Source organism: Nycticebus coucang, chromosome X, assembly GCF_027406575.1.
Source record: "Nycticebus coucang isolate mNycCou1 chromosome X, mNycCou1.pri, whole genome shotgun sequence".
Lineage (NCBI taxonomy): Eukaryota > Metazoa > Chordata > Mammalia > Primates > Lorisidae > Nycticebus > Nycticebus coucang.
Window position 1 is genome coordinate 123,338,816 of NC_069804.1, and position 18,494 is coordinate 123,357,309.

General features: G+C 39.9%; 1 protein-coding gene across 1 annotated transcript; it reads left to right on the top strand.

The window, feature by feature from the left end:
• Positions 1-4,734: 4,734 nt before the first annotated feature.
• On the top strand, positions 4,735-5,451 carry LOC128576985 (periphilin-1-like). The gene has a single exon (XM_053579065.1). The coding sequence runs from the start codon at positions 4,735-4,737 to the stop codon at positions 5,449-5,451; it is 717 nt and encodes a 238-aa protein (XP_053435040.1).
• Positions 5,452-18,494: the final 13,043 nt, after the last annotated feature.

The following is an 18,494-nucleotide window of genomic DNA, read 5'->3' on the forward strand; positions in this document are numbered from 1 at the left end:
GGCATCAACCTTCCCAGACTGATCTATTTGCTGGGTGGCTCATCCTGACTCCACGCAACACTGGAGCAATCCATATCAGAGTAGTCACCAGACCCCTGTGATCCAGTTCCCAGAGACCTCTTAAACACTCCCACCTGAGACATGTGCTGACTGACACAATTGATTTGGACCTTTTGAACTGAGCCAATCACCTGAGGACTATTCAGGTGGTGCCCTGGGTGTGTGGTTGTAGGAAGGTTTGATTTTCCTTTTCCAATTGTTGCCTGTGGTGGGCAGGGTGATTTAATATTTCTGGTATTACTGCACAGCTGAGACTTCAACCCACAGTAACTGTTTCACTAGGGTCAAACAGAAACCAACTGAAAATAAGACAGAACCACTTAGCCCCACCACACCAAACAGGGCCCCAGTTTCTCAAGCCAGAGCACTGTACTGTCCTCGACAAAGCTCCAGGCAAAAAATCAAAGGGTATAACACAATCATGGGGTGGAATCAGTGGAAAAACTCTGGTAACATGAATAACCAGAATAGATCAACCTCCCCCAAGGAAAGACATGGCAGATGTAACTGAAGATCCCATTCATAAACAGCTGGCCGAGATGTCAGAAATTGAATTCAGAATTTGGACTGCAAACAAGATTAACAAAGTGGAGGAACATCTGGAATTAGAAATTTGAGCAGCAATTCAAAAGTTGGAATTAGGAATTCGAGGAGAAATTCAAATGTTGTCTTAAGAATTTAACGAATTTAAAGACAAAACCACCAAAGATTTAGACACACTGAAGCAAGAATTTGCAGCCCTCAAATATCTGAAAAATACAGTAGAATCCCTCAGTAACACAGTGGAGCAAGCAGAAGAAAGGATTCCTGACATTGAAGACAAAGCCTTTGAACGCTCCCAAACTCTCAAAGAGAAAGAGAAACGGAGAACAAAAACAGATCATTCTCTCAGAGAGCTCTGGGATAATTCGAAGAAGGCTAATATCTGCCTCATCGGAATCCCTGAAACTGATGAAGTTGCCTCGCTAGGCACAGAGGCCCTACTCCATGAGATTATGAAAGAGAATTTTCCAGACATGCCTAGAGATTCTGAAATTAAGATATGAGACAGTTTCAGAACCCCAGCACGACTCAATCCCAATAAGATATCTCCCACCCATATCATAATTAACTTCACTAAAGTTAATATGAAGGAGAAAATTCTCAAAGCAGCCAGACGTAAGAAAGCCATTACCTACAAAGAGAAGAATATTAGAATGACTACAGATCTCTCTGCTGAAACTTTTCAAGCCAGAAGAGGGTGGTCATCGACTTTTAATCTCATAAAGCAAAATAACATTCAACCCCGAATCCTGTATCCAGCCAAACTGAGTTTCATCTATGATGGAGAAATTAAATACTTTAATGACATTCATATGTTGAAGAAATTTTCCATAACCAAACCAGCTCTTCAGGATATTCTCAGACCTATCCTCCACAATGACCAACCCAATCCCCTACCACAAAAGTAAACTCACTCAGAAACATTTGATCAAAATCCAATTTCCACACTGGTAAAAGGATTAAAAATGTTCGCTGGACTTTTGAAAAACTCGATACCCAAAATTTTACCAGACTTATCAATATTCTCCATTAATGTGAATGGCTTAAACTGTCCTCTAAAGAGGCATAGGTTAGCTGACTGGATACAACAACTCAGGCCAGATATTTGCTGCATACAAGAGTCACATCTTACCTTAAAAGACAAATATAGACTCAGGGTGAAAGGATGGTCATCCATATTTCAGGCAAATGGTAATCAGAAAAAAGCAGGTGCTGCAATTTTATTTGCAGATACAATAGGCTTTAAACCAACAAAAGTAAGGAAGGATAAGAATGGTCACTTCATATTTGTTAAGGGTAATACTCAATATGATGAGATTTCAATTATTAATATCTATGCACCGAACCAGAATGCACCTCAATTTATAAGAAAAACTCTAACAGACATGAGCAACTTGATTTCCTCCAGCTCCATAATAGTCGGAGACTTCAACACTCCTTTGGCAGTGTTGGATCGATCCTCCAATAAGAAGCTGAGCAAAGAAATTTTAGATTTAAACCTAACCATCCAACATTTGATTTGGCAGACATCTACAGAACATTTCATCCCAACAAAACTGAATACACATACTTCTCATCAGCCCATGACACATACTCCAAAATCGATCACATCTTAGGTCACAAGTCTCACCTCAGTAAATTTAAAGGAATAAAAATTATTCTTTGCATCTTCTCGGACCACCATGGAATAAAAGTTGAGCTGAGTAACAACAGGCATCTGCATACTCATACAAAAACATGGAAGTTAAATAACCTTATGCTGAATGATAGCTGGGTCAGAGATGAGATTAAGAAAGAAATTGCCAAATTTTTGGAACCAAATGACAATGAAGACAAGAATTCTCAGAACCTCTGGGATACCACAAAGGCAATCCTAAGGGAAAAATTTATAGCACTACAAGCCTTCCTCAAGATAACGGAAAGAGAGGAAGTTCACAACTTAATTGGACATCTCAAGCAACTGGAAAAGGAAGAACATTCCAACCCCAAACCAGTAGGAGAACAGAAATAACCAAAACTAGAGCATAATTAAATGAAATTAAAAACAAAAGAATTATACAACAGATCAATAAATCAAAAAGTCGGTTTTTTGAAAAGGTCAATAAAATAGATAAACATTTGGCCAACCTAGTCAGGAAAAAAAAGAGTAAAATCTCTAATCTCATCAATCAGAAACGACAAAGACAAAATAACAACAGACTCCTCAGAAATTCAAAAAATCCTTAATGAATATTACAAGAAACTTTATTCTCAGAAATATGAAAATCTGAAGGAAATTGACCAATACTTGGAAGTACGCCACCTTGCAAGACTTAGCCAGAACCAAGTGGAAATGTTGAACAAGCCCATATCAAGTTCTGAAATAGGGAGCAAAACTTCCCTAAAAAGAAAAGCCCGGGACCAGATGGTTTCACGTCAGAATTCTACCAAGCCTTTAAAGAGGAATTAATACCTATATTACTCAACCTGTTCAAAAAGGTAGAAAAAGAAGGAAGACTACCGAAGACGTTCTATGAAGCAAACATCACCCTGATCCCCAAACCAGGAAAAGACCCAAGAAGAAAAGAAAATTATAGACCGGGCGGCACCTGTGGCTCAGTGAGTAGGGCGCCGGCCCCATATGCCGAGGTTGGCGGGTTCAAACCCAGCCCCGGCCAAACTGCAACAAAAAGATAGCTGGGCGTTGTGGCGGGCGCCTGTAGTCCCAGCTGCTCCAGAGGCTGAGGCAAGAGAGTCGTGTAAGCCAAAGAGTTGGAGGTTGCTGTGAGCCATGTGACGCCACGACACTCTACCCGAGGGCGGTACAGTGAGACTCTGTCTCTACAAAAAAAAAAAAAAAAAGAAAATTATAGACCAATATCACTAATGAATATAGATGCAAAAATATTCAACAAGATCCTAACAGAATCCAGCAACACATAGAACAAATTATACATCATGACCAAGTCGGTTTTATCCCAGGGTCTCAAGGCTGGTTCAATATTTGTAAATCTATAAGTATAATTCAGTACATAAACAAATTAAAAAACAAAGACCATATGATTCTCTCAATCGATGCAGAAAAAGGTTTTGATAATATCCAGCATCCCTTCATGATCAGAACACTTAAGAAAATTGGTATAGAAGGGACATTTCTTAAACGGATAGAGGCCATCTACAGCAAACCCACAGCCAATATTGTATTGAATGGAGTTAAATTGAAATCATTTCCACTCAGATCAGTAACCAGACAAGGCTGCACATTGTCTCCATTGCCCTTTAACATTGTAATGGATTTTTTACCTAATGCAATGAGGGAAGAAAAGGTGATCAAGTGTATCCATATAGGGTCAGTTAAACCTTTTTCATGGTAACCTCGGCATACATGTCACTACCTATTTAGGAGCGAAAAAAATCTCAGTCATTCTTCAAGAATATATGCTTGTACTCCTCTCTCTCTGATCTAAATATTCTTTCCCTTTTTATTTTTACCAATGATACCAAGTAACTCCAAGCTTATTTTCCTAGAGAGAGCTGCTGCTAGTCCATAACGCACCTTACCTTTGTGTTACCTAGAAAAAAACACTCTTGGAATATAGCCTCAGACCGTGATGAACAGAGCATGGGTGGGATATCAGCCACATTTCATTTTTCTCATTCAGGTGCCTTTGTGTGGTGAACAACACGGCAGCTGTGAGACTAATGATGCTAAACAGGTTGAATTTGGGGGGCAAATCTCATGCCTCAATAATGATTTTAAAAACCACAAGTACTGCCTCAGCATCTGTAGCTCAGCAGCTAAGGCACCAGCCACATACAGCAGAGCTGGCGAGTTGGAATCAAGCCCAGGCCTGCCAAACAACAATGACAACTACAACCAAAAAATAGCTGAGCATTGTGGCAGGGGCCTGGAGTCCCAGCTATTTGAGAGGCTGAGGCAAGAGAATAGCTGAAGCCCAAGAGTTTGAGGTTGTTGTAACCTGCAACACCACGCACTCTAGCCAGGGAGACCTAGTGAGTCAATGCCTCAAAACCAAACAAAACACTTCCTGAAACCGGGTGTTTTGTGACGTCATAGTGCGTGCCGGAAATGCCTGTTGCCTGGGATAGCCTTGGGCAGCAGCCAATGAGTTTCTGGGCCGTCCTGGAGTCATGGCTTATGGGCGGCCTGGACTCATGGCTTATAGAAGAGATGAAATGTGGTCCCAGGGACGATTTGACTCTGAAATCTCTCCTTTCAAGAGAACCAGTCAGTCTTTCCATCAGTCTCAGGGTAGAAAATCCAGGCGTGTTGATGTCTCCTACAAACGGCAGCATGAAAGAAAGCCAGAAACAGATAAGGAGAAGCCTGTACGATCTTTGAAAACATCAAGAGATACTTCACCCTGGTTTTATTCAGCAGTTTCATCATCCAAGCTGTCAGTCAAACCGCGTAGGCTAACTGAAAAAGAACTTGCTGAGGCTGCAAGAAAGTGGGCTGTTGAAAAGCTAGAGAAGTCAGATGCAAGTAACTTGCCTGAAATTCACGAGTATGAAGCGGGATCCACAGCACCATCATTCATTTACCAGGCAGAAGAACCTGAGGCAAATGCAGCATATGGCATAGAGTTATATGAAGACGAGCTAACTCATTGCTTTAAAGCAATAGCATTTAAAGCCACAGAGATTGAACAGGCTTACCGACAAGACTGTGAAACTTTCTGGAGGATAGTGAAAATGCTGATTGAAAAAGATCCTTCATTAGAAAAGTCTGTACAGTTTGCGCTGAGGCAGAATTTACATGAAATAGGTGAGCGATGTGTTGAAGAACTCAACCATTTCATTGCAGAGTACGATACTTCAACTCAAGAGTTTGGAGAGCTTTTTTAGATTTCCTACTCAGGCAAAAAGTTTCTAGATTTTTTTCCCTCCATGAATTACATAAATCCTTAATATATGGACGTTTTGTGATGAAGAAAAATAAGTTTATGATGGCTGACCATACTTCCAGTATCAAATAAACGTCTAAAATAGTCTATATAAAATATTTTCATTAGCATTTTTTCTACATGTACAGCGTCTTAATCCATACTCACCTTTTTTTGTCCACTAAAATGATTGTTAATTAATTTTTCAAGCTTTGAAAAAGCAGTCCTGAAGAATAGCTTTCTGTGCCCACTCATGTTCTATAGTCTTCCAAGTATGTAATCATTTGGTCACAGGAGTGTAATTTACAGGCTGGAGATCATTCCACTTAAATATTAGTAGTCCGTTTGCATTTCATAGTGAATGATACCATGCAAAAATGTGAGAATTCTGAGTTGTGATTTTATTGACTTGTTGCTTGGTTTTCTTAGGGTTTGTAACTTTTATGTGTTAAAGTACTATCGTCATAAACTGAATGCTTTAGGATCGTGCAGGATGTTTGAGAATAAGTCTCATTCAGTAACAATATAGAGCACTTAAATCTCTGAAATACACCTCAGAATTAAAAGCCATTTTTTCCAAGATTCAGGATCTTCTATTAATCCTGAAACTTCTGAGTCTTTCACTGATGTGGGAGACTTAAATAATATTTAATAAAACTAAAAGAAGGTAATTTGGATGGAGATTAGGGATATCTGAAAGTTGAGATTTCTGACTCAAAAGAGAAAAAATTTAGACTTTTATTTTGTCGTAGGCCCAGTAGTGGGGTGGAGTTGTGTTTTTTTCATAGGCCCATACTCTTCACCACAAGAAAGGTGATTGATAACATGCCCATGATTACACTATGTATAGATTACATTCTTTTTAATCTCTGTAGTTGAGTGAGTTCTTTGTTCTGCCCTTTAGAGGTCTGTAGCCTTTCAGAAGTTTTCTTCAAAGAAACAAAGCAGTAGGTAGTATGCCCAACTCAGTGACCCCTTCCCAGGAGGTCTGCGTAAACAGTCCTTCATGAGTGACCCATCCAAATCACGGGTTAGTTGAGAATCTAAGTGGGACAATTACGATGATCCATTTGTTTCCTGATCACTTCAGCAGCCCAGTGGCATCGAGTCAAAATACACAGTTATGTGGCATTGCTTAGTGAGGAAACCTTAAAAAATGTTTGTTATTGCTACCCAATTTCATAACCCTCCCATCCTCTTTTCATTTTCTACTCTCTTCTCCCTCAAATTCTTGTGTTATTTTTAGTGGCCCCCTGCTGATAATATCTTAAGAGCTACATAAAAAGTATATGAAAAATGGAAATAGCAGTATGAATACTTTTAACAGATCCCATAACAGGTGCCTTAAAGTATGTATTACGCTGTCCACAGATCTAAAAGCTAATTGAGGGCAACAATTATTTTTTTAAATTTCCTAAATGAGACTACCGTGAATCTTTGCTTTTGCCAGTTAGATGTTAACTTACCTAACACTAAGCCAAACTAAGTCCCACATATCAACTATAGTATTCTTCCTTAATGGCAGTGATTTTCGTTATCCATTTTGGATAAACTAAGAAAGTACTGATCTTGTTTCCCTCTTTCCCCACCAATGCTTTTCTTTTCCTTAAATATTCTAGTCCCAGGATTCATTATCTTTAGTCAAGATGTCACAAGTTTAAAAATAAAACTTAAGCCACCAAAGGCAAAGGAGTTTTTCACTTTGTTGAAATTTATTAAGTTAGATAAGTCTACTAACAGATGCATTTAAATGTGGGTCGGACAGATCATGTCTTCTTTACCCTGTCCCCCGAATTACATTTAGCATTTAAAGCTGTTTATAGCTTGCCATCAGCATTATTCTAGTAGGCTTGTCAGTGTTAAACTGTTTAGAGATTTTTATAAGCTCTTTAAAGTCTAATTTTAAAATAGATAATTCTGGTGTGTACCAGAATGTGTATTTTACAAAGTGTTCTTGATTAAAGAGATTTGTTTGTAAATTATCCATTGTTTTTGAATATGCCCAATAGATGTGATAAAATTTTCATTGTCTTACCATAAAGCCTTGCTGATCAACAAGGGGAACACAGATACTGTAAAGCTTTTTGTCAATTTTAAAATGCAAAATAAAGCAACCATGTCTGAATCATAAAAAAAATACAAGTACTCTGAGGATATTTTCAAACTCAATAGATAAGTGTACTATAAGCCATGATGAAGTGTCTGGGGAAGGGGAATGGCACTAGGTGTGACAAAAATATGCTGAGGATTAGAGGTTTTCCAGCCTGTTCTGTAGAGGTAGGAGGCCTGGGGCAGAGGGTGGCACAGAATATGGGCTCAGATAAATCATATAATTCATAGAACACTAAATTTCAAATACTTTCGTTCTCCCCCCCCCCCCGGAATTAGCCAGAGAAGAAGCAATTACTCTACTAATGCAAGGTGCAACAATCTTTACCATTCCATGTTTTTTTTGTTTCTTTGTTTGTTTTTGCAGTTTTTGGCCAGGGCTGGGTTTGAACCCACCAGCTCCGACATATGCGGCCAGCACCATACCCCTTTGAGCTTCAGGCGCCGTGCCTCCCCGCTTTTTTTAATTTTTGAGACAGAGTCTCACTTAGTCACCATCAAGTGCCTTGGAATCATAGCTCACAGCAACCTCAAATTCTTGGGCTCAGCGATCCTCTTGCCTCAGCCGCCTGAGTAACTTACACTGCAGGTGCCCACCACTATGCCCAGTTCATTTTTCTATTTTTAGTAGAGAAAGGTCTTGCTCTTGCTCATGTTGGTCTTGAACTCCTGAGCTCAAACAATCCACCCGCCTTGGCCTCTCAGAGTGCTGGGATTACAGGTGTGAGCCACTGTGCCAAGCCTAGCAACCTTAAACTCTTGAGCTCAAGTGATCCTCTTGCTTCAGCCTCCCAAGGCTACAGGTCCCATCTCAACATCTGGCTATCTTTAGAGATGGGGGTCTTGCTCTTGCTCAGGCTGGTCTCAAACTCCTGAGCTCAGGCAATCTACCCACCTCAGCCCCACAGAGTGCAAAGATTACAGGCATGAGCCACTGTACCCAGCCTCTCCAGGTCTTTAAAAAATCATCTAGCTGAGCCAGATGTTTTCATGAGTGGTATGCAAAACTATCTTGCTTAAATAAATAAAAAGGTTGCAAATTGCTGGCAAGGCTTGGTGGCTCATGCCTATCATCCTAGCACTGTGAGAGGCCAAGGTAGGAGGATTGCTTGAGCTCAGGTATTCGAGACCAGCCTGATCAACAGTGAAATCTCATCTATAAAAGAAATAGCTGGGTGTTGTGGTGAGTGCCTATAGTCCCAGGTATTTGGGAAGCTGAGGCAAGAGGATTGCATGAGCCGAAGAGTTTGAGATTGCTGTGAGCTATGATGCACAGCATTCTTACCCAGGGTGACAGAGTAAGACTCTTGTCTCAAAAAAAAAAAAAAAAAGATTTAGTGCTATAGAATCTAACCTGTGTACTTGTATCCTCTTATACATTTAACCCTAATCCCCTAGTGCCAAATATAATTACTCCTTGTGAAAAAAAGTACAGAATATTACCCTAGCTGGAGATAAGCAAAGTAGGAATACCTGGTTTGAAATTTTAAGTCTGTCATTTACTATGTGATCTTTGTGGAGAGACCTGTAAGACGACGATGGCCGCTGGCCTAAAATGGCGGAGGGATGGGAAAAACCTAACCTGTAGAGATAGCTGCTCCCCAGAAACAGATGACGCGCTAACTGCTTGTACTACATTAGGCAACCTATAATGGAGCCCCTTCCCTAAGCCCGGGGGCCCCCTCCTCAGCCGGTGAGACTCAGTACAGAGGCGTCCCTCCAGGAGGGTTTTAGACTCTGTAGGGAAGATGAGACAATTAGGCTTTCTCGCCTGAGGGCCACGAGGAGCCAGATTATTTTGAGTAAGGATGATTAGTCAGGCAGGTGTCCGTGCTTTCTTAAGTAATGGTCATTAGGCGTGATTCAGAGCCACTGTTGTTCTGGCCACTACTTAAGGCTTTCCACCCGGGGACACTGCGGCACGGCGCTTGCTCACCTGTCCTCCGCAAGCTGCCTTCAGGGCGCCCCACGGGTCTGTCCGAATCCTGTGTGAACCTTCCTGCCTCAAACCCTGGCAGTACAGATTCCATTTCAGGAGAAAGAAGAGGAAGGAAGAGGAGAGCTTGCTTTTTTCCGAGCTGTATCATTTCTACAATAAAGTGCCCTTGATCCTTCCGTTGGTGTCCTCGTCCCTGCTGGTCAGCGGCCCTGCGACACCGACAATCTTGATACTTTTACTTTAACTGATTGAGCATCTGTCTCTTTACCAATAAAATGAATATGATAATAACGGCTTTACACAATTATTGTGAAGCACACAGTGGTTATTCAGCAAATGCCTGATAAACTGAACTACTCAATGAACTTCACTTCCCTCTCCCTAGTCCTTTTTGGTGATCATGTCATCATAATAGAGAACCTCATTATGAACCTAAGTGATATTTACTCTAAACATTATGCACAACTGGTTGGGTACATCTGGATGTTTGATACGGCATAAGCATTGAGAAGCCTCCTGGGAAATAAATCATCCAAAGTTAAAAGAATTTCATATAACTTGGCTCAAAGGCAATTGGAGCTGTGTAAGATGGAGCTTGGCTAGATTATGAGTCCACCAGTATATCTGTCACAGATACCATCTGGCCCAGATCCTTTGAACCCATGCTGAAATCTTACAGCAAAGGCTCTCTAATAAAACAACAAGTGAAAATGAAAAGAACGTTTTTCCACCATGCCAGCAGCCTCAGTGCCAAAAGCTTTGGCAGCATCCTGGGAGTTTGCACCACTAGCTCTTCTAGCATTGGAAGACAGAATCTTTCTTATTGGGCTGGCACTGACAATATGTGTGTGGACACTGCAGGCCACCAGTTGTACCTTGGGAAGGCACCAGTAGAGGTCTGGCTTTTGATGGCTGTTGACCATGACAATACGCATTTCTGGGGCAAGCTCTAGAGATAGAGAAGAGAAATGGGTACCTGACTCCAGAGAACTTGTGAAATACCTTTGTAACAGAGGCAAAGGCCTGAAAAGGAGCAAAAAATGTTTTATGAGCTGTCTCTTTAAAACCCCCTTACCCTTTCGGGGAATTAAAACCTGCATTCTTGCAGGCCAGTAATCAGACGTGCAGGGAGTGTTGTTTTTTATGACACAGGAGATGGCTGAACATAATTGTCAGAGGTCATGGACAGGTCATTAGAATGTCTTCACTGGAGATACTACAGTTAAACAGCAATAGTCTGAAGCTGAAAACTCCCTTCATAAGGGAGTTTAAAGGGAGGATGATGGTACCGTAATAAAATAGTCTGGAATCTTCATTTTCTGTCAAATTAATAAACTTCTCTCTCTTTTTTCCTCAATCTACTTGTTCTTGTTCAGTAGTGAGGACAAGTACCAAACTTCTGGTAACAGAGACCCACACAGTCTTTGCTATATTAGGGAAGTTGTTCTCAAATTTGCTCAAGTATCAGAGTATTTGGATGTCATGGTACTCTTTGTGGGGACTATAAGAAATGGCATTTTTTCATTTGTGATTCTAGCACTTAATTATGAGAAGAATGAAATGAGCAGTGTCACAGCCCCTGGCTTTGAGGGGCACTTAACTATGTAGCAAACACTCTACTAATTCCTTTATATTGGTGACCTTATTCAACTCTCACTATAACCCTGCCTAATATATACTAGGTAAAGATACAGGCTCAGAGAAGTTCAGAAAGTTGCATAGGGGCACACAACCAGGAAGTGGCAGAAAACAGATATGCATCCTGGGCTTCAAGTTTATGACCTTAAGTAGTACATCTACTGACTTTTTTTGTTGTTGTTGTTTAGCAGGCCCAGGCTGTGTTCAAACTCGCCGCCCCCAGTGCACAGGGCTGGCGCTTTAACAATTGGGCTATAGATGCCCTGAACAATTTTTTTTTTTTTTTTTGAGACAGAGTCTCATTTTATTACCCTGGGTAGAGTGCCCTGGCGTCACAGCTCACAGGAACCTCAAACTCTTGGGCTTAAGTGATCCTCTTGCCTCAGGCTCCCACATAGCTGAGACTACAGATGCCCCCCCCCACAATGTCCAGCTAGTTTTTCCATTTTTATTTTATTTTTTCATTTTAATAACTGTATAATTAAATACTGTAAAAGATACAAAACAAAACATCAAATCAGGAGGAAGACTGGGAAAGTTTTCATGAGGAAAGATGATCTTTTCAAAGGTCGTTTAGCGGCAGATGTGATATCAGTCTGCTGTGAAAAGACACTGGCCAAAGCATCATTCATCAATGTGGAAGATTCATAAGACATTGGGCTCTGAGTTTTTCCATTTTTAGTGGAGACGAGGTCTCGCTCTTGCTCTGGCTGGTCTCAAATTCCTGAGCTCAAGCAATTCACCTGCCTTGGCCTCCCATAGTGCTAGGATTTACACAGGCATGAGCCACCGTTCCCAGCCTACAGAACAATTTTTGATAATCAATATATGCCTATATATATTGGTAGTATTAAATAAAACCTCTAGAATATGGATTTGAGCATACACAAAATAAGCTGATGAATACATATTTCAGCTCTTTGCACACCATAGTAACACAGTTTACTGTGTCTCCTTGGGCTTGTTTACAGTAATTAGCTGCACTTTCTTCTCCTCTGAGGTTCATTTAAAAGCATCAGTTGATATCAAATGGTGTATTGTTTGCTATTAGCAGCTAATATAAGCAAGGAAAGAAAATTATTTTCTTATGGGTTCACTTTTGATTACTTCAAGAGACTGTTCTTTGAAGAGTAAATTTATTTTAATCATTCTTTTGCAATTCCTTTCACAAAAATTGAGATCTTCACAATTTTAAAGAGCAGAGTGTTAGAGATGTTAACTAGAAGGGTGTTTGAGACCTGTTTCTTTTCTTTCAACACACTTTTTTGGGCCAAAATGCTAGGACTATTCAAGTAACAGAATAGTCCCCATTTTTGTTATCACTTTCTCATCACCATTCCTCAGAGGTTGAAGAGTTTCTCCTTTTATATATCGGTACTCCTCAGAATTGACCTTTAATCCTCAGACAGGAAGGATGCGCAGATAGCCACAGTGAAAAATGTCAGGATCCAAACCATATCCAGGTAACAAATGATAATTGCCCAGATAAGTCTGGAGACAAACCTTACAGGGCTGTTCACAAGTTTGTTGTCCTTTTCCTTTCCCCCCCCTTTTTTTTTTTTTTGAGACAGAGTCTCACTCTGCCACCCTGGGCAGAGTACTGTGGCAATATAGTTCACAGCAACCTCAAACTCCTGAACTCATTTTATCCTCTTGCTTCACCCTCCTGAGTAGCTGGGACTACAGGCATGCGTCACTATGCTCAGCTAGATTTTTCTATTTTTAGTAGAGTTTGGGGAGGGTCTCACTTCTGCTCAGGCTGGTCTCAACTCCTGAACTCAAGCAATCTACCTGCCTCACCATCTTAGGGTGCTGGCATTGCAGGTGTAAGCCACTCTATCCAGCCTGTCCCCATCTTAGTTTCAACCTTCTTCATCCTCAAACCAGCTAGGGCAACTGCTACACCTCTGTCAATTGTGAAAAAGTAGGTACTTGTGACTGGCCTCCAAGCATAAGCCTGGGATTATAGAACAATTATGACATATAAATTTCCCTGACATACCAGCTGGATGCTCTCCAAATCTCATGAATAAAACCTTAGCCTAGGCATTTGACCTATGCCAAGATACATGAGCTGCTATCAAGTCTTGAGTCTAGTTTGTTCATGCTATATTTTCTTCAGTCTGTTCTTGTCACCTCAGTTCTTTGTTTTAATTTTTTTTTTGAGTCTTTGTTTTTAATTATTTGGGATATATACTGAGGAGTGGAATTTCTGGGTCATATAGTAATTCTATGTTTAACTTTTTGGGAAACTATTAAACTGTTTTCCACATATACCATTTTGCATTTCCATCAGCAATGTATGAGAGTTACAATTTCTCCACATCCCCACCAACATTTATTTCACTTATTTTCCCTTTTTTGTTATAGTCTTCTTAATAGGGGTGAAGTGATACCACATTGTGGTTTTGATTTGCATTTCCCTAGTGATTAATGGTGTTTCATATACTTGTTGGTTATTTGTGTATCTTCTTTGGAAAAATGTCTATTCAAGTCCTTTGCTCATTTTAAATTGGGTTGTCTTCTTTCTGAGTTATAAAAGTTCTTTATGTATCTTGTATATTAAACCCTATCAGATTTGTAAATATTTTCTTCCATTCTTACAGCTATCTTTTAACTTTCCTGATAATATCCTTTGATGTATAAAAGTTTTTAAGTTTGATGAAGTCCAATTTATTTTTTCTCTGTTGCTCATGTTTTTGGTGTCATATCTAAGAATCCATTACCAAATCCAAGGTCATGCAGACTTATCCCGTGTTTTCCTGGAAGAATTTTACGGTTATAGTGCCTATATATTTTTTGTATTGTTGGGGATTCATGGAGAGTACAAGAAAGCAGGTTACACTGATTGCATTTGTTAGGTAAACTCCCTCTTATACTTGTGTCTTGCCCCCAAAAGGTGTGTCACACACCAAGACTCCCACCACTCCTCCTTTCCTCTCTCTACTCTTCCTTATCCCACCCCCACTCCTTCCCGCTCTCTGCTCTTCCTTTCCCCCATCCCTCCTTTTTTCTCTCTCTGCTCTCCCCTTCCCCCACCCCCACCATGTACTAGGTCATTAATTGTCCTCATATCAAAATTGAGTACATAGGATTCATGCTTCTCCATTCTTTTGATTTTTTTTTTTTGTAGAGACAGAGTCTCACTTTATGGCCCTCGTAGAGTGCCATGGCCTCACACAGCTCACAGCAACCTCCAACTCCTGGGCTTAAGCAATTCTCTTGCCTCAGCCTCCCAAGTAGCTGGGACTACAGGCGCCCGCCACAACGCCCGGCTATTTTTTGGTTGCAGTTTGGCCAGGGCCGGGTTTGAACCCTCCACCCTCGGCATATGGGGCCGGCGCCTTACCGACTGAGCCACAGGCGCCGCCCCATTCTTTTGATTTTTTACTAAGAATAATGTGTTCCACTTCCATCCAGGTTAATACAAAGGATGTAAAGTCTCCATGATTTTAAAGACTGAATAGTTTCCATGGTATACATATACCACAGCTTGTTAATCCATTCCTGGGTTTGTGGGCATTTAGGCCGTTTCCACATTTTGGCAATTGTAAATTGAGCTGCAATAAACAGTCTAGTGCAGGTGTCCTATGGTATAAGGATTTTTTTCCCTTCTGGGTAGATGCCCAGTAATGGGATTGCAGGATTAAATGGGAGGTCTAGCTTGAGTTCTTTGAGGGTCTCCATACTTCCTTCAAAAAAAGTTGCGTTAGTTTGCAGTTCCACCAGCAGTGTAAAAATGTTCCTTTTTCTCCACATTCGCACCAGCATCTGCAGTTTTGTGATTTTGGGATGTGAGCCATTGTTGCTGGGGTTAGATGATAGCTCAGGGTGATTTTGATTTGCATTTCTGTAATAATTAGGGATGATGAGCATTTTTTTCATATGTTTACTAGCCATTCATCTGTCTTCTTTAGAGAAGGTTCTATTCATTTCTCTTGCACATTGATATATGGAATTGTTTTTTCATGTGGATTAATTTGAGTTCTCTGTAGATCCTAGTTATCAAGCTTTTGTCTAATTCAAAATATGCAAGTATTCTTTCCCATTGTGTAGGTTGTCTATTTGCTTTGGTTGTTATCTCCTTAGCTGTACAGAGCTATTGAGTTTAATTAAGTCCCTTTGTTTATTTTCCTTGTTGTTGTTGCAGTTGCCATGGAAAAGTCTTTCCCCAGGCTGATACCTTCAAGTGTTTTTCCTATGCTTTCTTTAGTGATTTTTATCATTTCATACCTTAAATTTAGGTCTTTTATCCATCTTGAATCAATTTTTGTGAGTGGAGAAAGGTGCAGGTCCAGTTTCAGTCTTCTACATGTGGTTATCCAGTTCTCCCAGCACTATTTATTGAATAGGGATTCTTTCCTCCAGTGTATGTTCTTGTTTGGTTTATCCAAAATTAGGTGGCTGTGAGGTGTTAGTTTCATTTCCTGGTTTTCTATTCGATTCCAAATATCTATGTCTCTATTTTTGTGCCAGTACCATGCTCTTTTGATCACTATGGCCTTGTAGTACAGCCTAAAGTCTGATATGCTGATGCACCTGGCTTTGTTTTTATTACTAAGAACTGCCTTAACTATATGTTTTTTTTTTTTGGGGGGGGGGTTCCATACAAAATGGAGAATTATTTTTTCCGAGTCTTGAAAGTACAATGTTGGTATTTTCTTTATATATATTGAGACAGAATCTCACTATGTTGCCCTGGGTAGAGTGTCGTGGTGTCATAGCTCACAGAAATCTCCAACCCTTGGGCTTAAGCAATTCTCTTGCCTCAGCCTCCCAAGTAGCTGGGACTACAGGCACCTGCCACAATGCCCAGATATTTTTTGTTGCAGTTGTCATTGTTGTTTTAGCTGGCCCAGCCCAATTTCAAAACAACAAGCCTTGGTGTATGTGGCTGGCGTCATAACCACTGTGCTATAAGCGTCAAACCAAAATGTTGGTATTTTAATAGGGATGGCATTGAATTGGTAGATTACTTTGGGAAGTATAGACATTTTAACAATGTTGATTCTTCACAGCCATGAGCATGGTATGTTCTTCCATTTGTTAATATCCTCTGCTATTTCTTTTCTTAGGGTTTCATAATTTTCTTTATAGAGGTCCTTCACCTTTTTGTTAGGTATATTCCTAGGTATTTCATTTTCTTTGAATCTATGGTGAAGGGAGTTGTGTCCTTAATTAGCCTCTCATCTTGGCTGTTATTGGCGTATACAAAGGCTACTGACTTGTGGACATTGATTTTATATCCTGGGACATTACTGTATTTTCTGATGACTTCCAGGAGTCTTGTGGTTGAGTCTTTGGGGTTCTCTAAGTATAAGATCATATCGTCAGCAAAGAGGGAAGAGTTTGACCTCCTCTGCTCCCATTTGGAAGCCCTTTATTTCCTTGTCTTGCTTAATTTTATTGGCTGGAACTGCCAGCACTATGTTGAATAGAAGTGGCAATAGAGGACAACCTTGTCTGGTTCCAGTTCCAAGTGGAAAAGCTTTCAGTTTTACTCTATTCAGTAAAATATTAGCAGGGATTTGTTGTAGATAGCTTCGATCAGTTTAAGAAATGTGCCACCTATGCCTATACTCTGCAGTGTTCTCATTATAAAGGGATGCTGGATTTTATCGAATGCTTTTACTGCATCTATTGAGAGGATCATATGGTCTTTGTTTTTACTTCTGTTGATATGGCAAATAATGTTTATGGACTTGCATATGTTAAACCAGCCTTGCATACCTGGGATGAAACCTACTTGATCATGATGTATGACTTTTTTGATGATAAGTTTTAATCTATTGGCTCGGATTTTGTTGAGAATTTTTGCATCTGTATTCATTAGTGTAATTGGTCTGAAGTTTTCCTTTGTAGTTGGGTCTTTTTCTGGTTTCGGTATCAGGGTGATATTTGCTCTTCATAGAACGTCTTGGGGAAGATTCCTTCCTCCTCAGTTTTTTGGAATAATTTCTGCAGTACGGGAATAAGCTCTTCTTTGAAGGTTTGATAGAATTCTGGTGTGAAGCCATCTGGACCAGGCATTTTTTTGTTGGGAGATTTTTTTTATTGTTTCTTTGATCTCAGTGCTTGAAATTTGTCTGTTCAGGAGATCTATTTCTTCCTGGCTAAGTCTAGGGAGAGGGTGTGATTCCAATATTGATCCATTTCTTTCACATCCACTTCCTTGTCAAATTTCTGGGCATATGGCTGGTCTAAAGGTAGTGAGTTATCTTACTTGATTGTTCATAATCAGTTACAGATTGAACTCCTTGTTCTACTCTTTCCCCCCTTCTCATTACTGCACTTGACTAGTCTAAAAAAAAAAATGTCTGGGCATGGAGTTCCTTATAGTATTCAGAGGTAATCTCTTGTATCTCTGTGGCATCTCTTGTTATTTCCTCTTTATCCATTCTGATTGAGGTTACTAGAGATTTTACTTTTCTGTTTTTAGTTACCTAAGGTTTATCTATTTTATTTATTTTTTAAAAAGCCAACTCCTTGTTTCATTGTCACCTCAGTTCTTTCTCTTCTTGTCTTTTTACAGTTTGTACTTGACTCAGAATAATTTTAAAGTCTAGATTATCTGTACATTTGTATTTTATCACTCATGAGCCAGCATCTACATTGCTTACATTTTCTTCAACGTGTATAAGATCGCATTTCTTAGAATAAAAAGGAGCTATCTAGATGATAAAAATATTCTATGGGAGGCACGATCCATCACATCTTCAATGCATAATGTAATTGGTGCATCATATCAAAAAAACAAGTCTCCAAAGTCTCAGACCATTATATATGCACCAAAACCTTGAGGAGATAGAAGGGATTGTTGTAAGAAATGTCTGTTTCTTTTTAGACTTTGCCTTAAAAACATCTTTAAAAATCACAAGTAGTGAACTGAAAATCATTTTTTTTTTTTTGAGACAGAGTCTCACTATGTCACCCTCAGTAGAGTGCTATGGCATCATAGCTCACAGCAACCTCCAACTCTTGGGCTTAAGTGATTCTCTTGCCTCAGCCTCCCAAGTAGCTGGGACTACAGGCACCCACCACAGTGCCTGGCTATTTTTTCATTGCAGTTGTCATTGTTGCTTAGCAGGCCTGGGCTGGGTTCGAACCTACCACACTAGATGTATGTGGTTGGTGCCCTGATGACTGAGCTACGGGCACCACCTGAATTGAAAATCTTATTCTTCTGTGCAAAGATTCAGGTGTGGCTGATTAAAAAATATATTAGTTTAAATTTCTTTTGGGGAACCTAAGCTGTCAAAAAGTATGTGAAAATCTTCAGGCTAATTTTGCCTTAAGAGAAAAGTTCTCTTAAGGCAAAA

What these genes read in the sequence shown, in the direction of transcription:
- LOC128576985 (XM_053579065.1), top strand. Translation starts at nt 4,735, where the DNA reads ATGGCTTATGGGCGGCCTGGACTCATGGCTTATAGAAGAGATGAAATG.